General features: G+C 48.0%; 1 protein-coding gene across 2 annotated transcripts in view; it reads right to left on the bottom strand.

Annotated features, from left to right (window-relative positions):
- Positions 1 to 1,870: 1,870 nt before the first annotated feature.
- Positions 1,871 to 6,466, bottom strand: part of CACNB3 (calcium voltage-gated channel auxiliary subunit beta 3) — a 42,483-nt gene continuing 37,887 nt past the window's right edge. For both annotated transcript variants that reach the window (XM_020785698.3, XM_072990846.2), the window contains exons 12-13: positions 5,763 to 5,921; positions 1,871 to 4,815 (exon numbers count right to left, since the gene is read on the bottom strand). In XM_020785698.3, the coding sequence (XP_020641357.2) occupies positions 4,501 to 4,815; positions 5,763 to 5,921 (474 nt within the window). In that variant the 3' untranslated portion in view covers positions 1,871 to 4,500. The remainder of the gene's footprint in view (positions 4,816 to 5,762; positions 5,922 to 6,466) is intronic.

Raw genomic sequence — 6,466 nt, 5'->3', positions numbered from 1 at the left:
GCATAAGTAGCCCAAGGACAAAACAGTGGTATCTGACATCAGTTTTCAGGGCCACAGCAAAACCATTGACGTAAGAGCTGGAGAAGGAGGGCCTTTCTTGTATTAGAAAAATGGCAATTCTCATGCATGTGCAAGCACACACATCCTGTGTGTGTACTCATATTGTGTTCATGAGTAGCTACATCCCAATACAGTATAGATTGTCCAAGTGGAGTATAGTCCACTGTTGTCATTGCAACCTGGTGTGAGATTGTTTTGGAAGGAGTGCCATTGGTTTAATTCAGTATCTTACTCCCACTCTGTGCTTGCAGCATTTTGCCTTTGGGTTGCTGGCCCCTTCAGTTGTGTAGGATCAATCCTGAACTGCTTAGTAGAAAACCGCTGCAACTAGAATGTAAATATAAATGCCCAAGGCTAAGAATATGGATTTTCTTACAGTGAATTTAGAGTTTCATTAGAAAGTGGTACACTGCAGAGGTAAGAACATTTACTGTCGTAAGCTGCCAGTAAGCCATAATTCAAAGCTTCTCTCCCATTGACTTCAGCAGAATTGCACCCAATATATTTGAGTGAACAGACTGTTTCCTGAGCTGACCTTATGGTTTGGACTCCAACAACTGTACTTCTGCAACATCCCTTAACTGTACAGATTAGATTCCTAGAATATGTTGCCCTAAAGCTGAAATATTGAAAGAGGCTCTCCCATTGAGTACTGGGAAGGGTTTTAGTCAAAAGTATCTTAGTGGACCACAGAGGTCCCTTCATTCTAGGGGAACCAGGAAAGAACATTAAATGTACTGTTGAGTAAGCATGTGTTCAATGTAGCATCCAACTTACAAGCTATGGCAGAACTGTGTGATGAACGAGATCACAGTCACATGTTAGCCATTAATCACTTCCCTTACTTATCCATGAGATTGCTTGTGTAATGTGGTAGGGAAGCTGCCTTACGTCCAGCTACAACACTTTAAGACGTTTGGGGCCTTTTCATAAAATGAAGCTGAAAACTCATGAAAGACTTCTTGGAAAAGTGGTTTGGTGTGATGCAAGAGCCAACGCTAGGCCTCAGAGAATGTCTATTCCAAGGCAGAGGAAATGCTGTGAAGCTTGTTAAAGGCTGCCTTAGTGTGTGTACACAATGCTTTCCAGTGTCAAACAGAATACACACCATGTTGGCTGTCAGCCTTACCGTCCCTGGCCACGAACCCTTCTCCAAGCCATGGCTGGCCTTACATCTGGAGTGTGGAACTACTATTTCTTGGGATGTGGAACTGCAAGAAATCTCCCAGTTACCATCATTTTCCATGTATAAGACGCCCTCCAATTTTCTAACTCAAAGTGTCTTTCTTTGCAAAAAGCTGCTTTCCCCCTCGCAAAAAGTGGAGGCGGAAAACAGCTTTTTACAAAGATATTGGGTGGGGAAAGCACTTTCAAGAAAATGGAGGGGGAAAGAAGGAATCACTTTCCCCCTCCACTTTCTTGCGAAGAAAGTGCTTTCCCCATCCACTTCCTTTGCAAAAAGCTGCTTTCCCAAACCACTTTCTTTGCAAAAAGTGGAGGGAGAAAGCAGGGATCGAAGCCTCCCCCCCTTACTTCTGTGTATAAAACAACCCTAAATTTTTCCTCTTAACTATTTTAGGAAAAAGTGTTGGTTCATACACGGAAAAATATGGTAGCTTGTGGGTGGTGTTGTCTGAGAAAGATTTCCCCAGCTCTGTCTTATAAGCACACTGCCTTTGTGGTGACATGGGGGTATGTGTATAAGCCCCCCAAAACTGTTGATTTCTGTCCAGGTGATTCTCAAAGCTTCAGCCAGAGCTCCCTCCCACTCCCAGCCGTCCTCCTCCCAATAAAGACAAGACCAGACATGTTCTACAAACAGCAAACGCTTGTTCTTTCAAACCGCTTACAAGTTGTTGGGGGGGGGGAAGAAGTGCTCTCTACAAAAGAACAGTAACAAAGCTATTGCCACGGCAGCCCACAGGATGGGGACCGCAGGGGCAGAACCCAGGTTTCCCTGCCCTTGAAATGATCTAAGCCAGGAAAAATAAACTTCCTTCCTAGCTCTGAGTAGTCCAGGGCGTAGGACTTAATGCTCAAACAACTCGTGATGGTATTGCGCGATATGTACAGGCTGATTTCTGATAGGCGTACGTGCTTTTTAAGGGCGGGGGGGCTGCCATCCACTTGCCCAGTGAAATATTCAAGGTGCCTGGGGGAGGCATGGAAGAGCAAACTGGCCATCTAGGGGCGGAAGGGGTTGTGCATTTGACGGTAAGCAAGAGGGGAGGACATAGCCCCGCGCTTCCTCACTCCTGAAGACAGAATCTACAGGTAACACAGGTAGAAAGCATTGCCCAGTAGCAAAACTGGCATGCATCCAACATCTCCCGTACACTCGCCCCAATAAGGAAGATCAAGGCCCCATGCAATTTGCAGAAAAGTCCAAGGACGATGGTGAATCAAAAAGAAAAGTTCACATATTGTGGCTTTACGAATATCAGGTTCCTAACAAGAGGTGGGTCTGTGCAGAGAAAGAGAAGAGTCCGTATGAGGAAGGGAAGGGTCATATCCAGGCTAAGCATCAGACTGTAGCCCTCAGGAGGTGACAACTGGTTAGGAGGAAAGTAGGGACTTACCCTCCCCTGCTTCAGGGTTCTGAGACACTGAGAGCAGGAACAGCATGAGAGGCTTCTGAATCCTTTTCCCACCAGCAATTCTGGTACTCAAATTAAAAAAAAATCACTCTTGCCCCACCTACGATGTTCCTGTGGATCTGGAATTCACTGGGCAAATGAGTGCTGCAAGGATTTATTTCGAATAGATGCAGTTTGGAAATGATCTGTTCAAAATAATAGCTGCTTCTTATCCCAAATCAACTTCCAAATCAGTGTTTGATTAAAAGAATGTTTTTAAAGGCTAAAGGCATTGTTTTGTGTGTAGCAGGTCATTTGCCTCTCAGCGTCCTAAGAATTGGTCGTGCCTTCCAGTTCATGGAAGACAAACAAGAGACGATGGGGCGGGAGGAGAAAGTTACGGTGGGACCTGATGTTCCATCAGAGCATAGCTTTGCACAAGGTAGCATCATCGCCTTCACAGGCTCTGAAGCTTCCCAATACAGGCTGAATCTGTGTGAGCCGTTATATGCAAAATATACGTACCTCTTCAAGTAGAAAAACCTCTGTAGGGTGATCTCTTTAGGGCAGGTAACTGTTAGGGGCAGTTGCACTAACACTCCACAGGGGGGAAAAAAGGATGAGCTGCAGCTGTCTTGCTACTCATTGCTTGGCTCATGCTTTGTATGTTCATTAACAAACAGCAGCAAAAGGTGATGGACTGGCCTGTTTCTGGGTTGTAGCCGTTCAGGTTACAGGTAGGAAAGTGTTCCTTCAAATAGACAGAGAATTTCCCCTGCAAACAGACAACCAAATGTCTGTTTACTGTAGCCCTTCTCCCTCATACATGGTTCTTCTGCGTGCAGGGTAATCAACTCAGCACCCGCTCCTTCAGACCTGAACTAGTACAGCTCAAGGATGGTTCAACGTCATCGGCTGCTTGCGATCTTTAAAATAAAACTGTTTGAAAGCAAGCACTTGCACAAAAAAACATCAAGCACATGCACAAAAATGGTGGCCAGTGCCCCCACGGTTCACCTGCAATGACTACAACCTGCCTTAGGAGTACCTGTGAATGGACTCACAGAGCACAGCCCTTCTCACGCACTGACGAGCAAGTCTTGGTGGTTGTTGTTTTTTCCCACCAACCACGGAACGTCTGGCCTGGCCTGGCGGCAAAGCAATGGGCTGGAACCAAGTCCCGTGGCAAAGGCAAAGGAACAACGTCCTGGCTTAAAACTTCCTGCTTGGAGAACCAGACCAACCCTTTCCCAAGCGGGCATCCCTCCAAATGTGCTGGACTGTGGACGGGGGGTGGATGGGAGTTGCAGTTCAACACACCTGGAGGATGCTGGGCTCAGGAAGGCTGCACGAAGAGAACAGAGGCAGAGGCGTTCCTGGTTTTGTCCTCCTAACGCCGACCTTTTCTCTTGGAATCAGAGAAAGAACTGCCGCTCCCCTTGTAAGAGAAGCTGCATCCCTTCCACAGATGGAGAAGCTTGACTCCTCTTCCCCACCACCAGCAACAGGATGGGGATGCTAGGCTGCCAATGGAATTTACCCTGCCAAAAAAACAAAACCCATCCTCAATGCCTTCAAAGCAAAGAATAGGTACAAGAACCCACCCTTCCTGTACAAAGGAATCAGGCAGCTGTGGCTGTGGCTGGGGTTCCATAGAGATAGCACCTGTATACCAGGGCAGGGCCTGTCTACTCTGGGGCTCCACTAGGTAAGGGACGAGAGGAAGGCTAGAGAGCAGGCAATCGACTCGGTCCGAGGGCGGTGGCGGTGGCAGCGGCGGCAGCGGGAGCAGCAGCTTTGTGTCCCCGGCAGCGTGGCGGCCCAGGAGTGAGGAGGGGGTAGAGGCCAGGCCAGGGAGAGGGTCTCAATAGCTGTCTTTGGCCCAGGGCCGGTTGCGCTGCCAGTTCCTCTCATTGTGGTTGTGCTCAGATTCTCGCTCAAGGAGGCGGTCCTGGGAGTCGTGGCCATTGGTGCTGTGGAGGCCGCTGTTGTGGTTGCGGTGAGGCTGGTACAGGTCAGTGTAGGCATCGGAATACTCGTCCTCCAGGTGCCGAGAGCTGCGCTGAGAGGATGCCGTCCATGTCTTGCGGGAGGCGTCGCTCGTTTCATCCGACTGCATCAAGCTGTCATGCTCCACTGGGGAGCGCTTGGTGCCCTGCTCGCCCGACGGGGCCTGGTTCTGCAGAGGAAAAACAAGGAGGCGGTCTGAAAAAGGCCTCAGGGTATATACAGCATCCTCTAGTGGGCGTAGCATATCCTAGCAGAAACCTGTCTGCAGAGTTATAAGCAGAGCCGATGACCCACTTACAGGCTGTTTAAGCACATAAGTTCTATTGAAATGGCAAGCCGTAGCTATGGCTGCATTCCTGTTCACATGGATCAATATGGATATAAACTCCCAGCATATAGGAGGATGACTTGTGAGTAACCATGTTCTTCCTCATAGAACTGATTTGAACAGTCCTTAAGAAATATTGGCACTGCAGGTTAAACCGCAGAAGCCTCTGTGCTGCAAGGTCAGAAGACCAAGCAGTCGTAAGATCGAATCCACGCGACAGAGTGAGCTCCCGTCGCTTGTCCCAGCTCCTGCCAACCTAGCAGTTCGAAAGCATGTAAAAATGTGAGTAGATAAATGGGTAACACCTCGGTGGGAAGGTAACGGTGTTTCGTGTCTAGTCGTGCTGGCTACGTGACCACAGAAACTATCTACGGACAAATGCTGGCTCTATGGCTTGGAGACGGGGATGAGCACCGCGCCCTAGAGTCGGACACAGACTCGCAGAACACCCTTAGCCTTGCTGGCCAGGGTTCCTGACAGTTGGAGCCCATGAACATCTGGGGACTCAAGGTTGGGAACCACTGTATCTGGGGGGGGTCATACATTCCCCTTTTGTGCCATCATATAGTAAGAAAGGTTTGGTATATGTCAGAAAGGTTTTCTGGCAATGTACACTCATGTCCTAAATGCTAGAATCAGGGGATATTTGCTACAGCCTCCTCCATGAAGCACTTGTGAGCTTTTCAGAAATATCTGGTGGTCTTAGGGGCAGGGGTAGGGGCAGGATCCTGAGCTGGGTGGCCTTTCTGCCTCATACAACAGAACCGTTCTTATGTTCTTCAACGTACCTGCAGGCCTGGAATGGCAGTGGAAGGTGTCATGAGGTTCTGGCCACTGGGAGTGTGTGAAGGATGATGAGTTGCTCGCCAGTATACTTCCAGATACTCAGCCAGGTGTTCACAGGCATCCTCCAGCTGGTTCTCATCCAGGATCACATCAAAGAGTTCCTTGCAGAGATGGTGCAGGGCAGCAAAGTCACAGTGTTGAGAGGGAAGAGGGGAGGGAAAAAAACACCCCAGTGATTTCATGACACAATAGTCCCGCCTTCCCCAAGCTGGGGCCTTCCCAATCAGTTGCACTATTGACTGGGAACTGTGGCAGTAGAGGGGTCAGAGATTTGTGTTTCTGGACTATGACTATGCTGCCTGGGGCATTCTGGGAGTTGTAGTCCAAGAACACAGTTTTGCACACCTTTAGATGAGAGCTGTAGCCTAACTCTTAGAACAGTGACATTAATAGACAGAACCATGGGACACAACATAATAGAAAGGTTAGGATGTTAAGTGGTTAATCTTTTCAGATGAAAGACAGTGGTGTAATTTTAGCAAAAAGCTAGCACCATAGGCTAAAACATTTTAAAGCCTTTTTTTAAATGCAGGAACATTTTTATGCATTCTTGGAACATTTAATAAATGAGTAAGAACGGTACTTAATTTCTATGAGAAAATGCTAGAATACAGCCTTACATATGAATCTCCTCCATTTATTCTCG

This window comes from Pogona vitticeps, chromosome 2, assembly GCF_051106095.1.
Source record: "Pogona vitticeps strain Pit_001003342236 chromosome 2, PviZW2.1, whole genome shotgun sequence".
Taxonomy (NCBI): Eukaryota; Metazoa; Chordata; class Lepidosauria; order Squamata; family Agamidae; genus Pogona; species Pogona vitticeps.
This window is presented reverse-complemented; position numbering and strand designations above follow the sequence as displayed.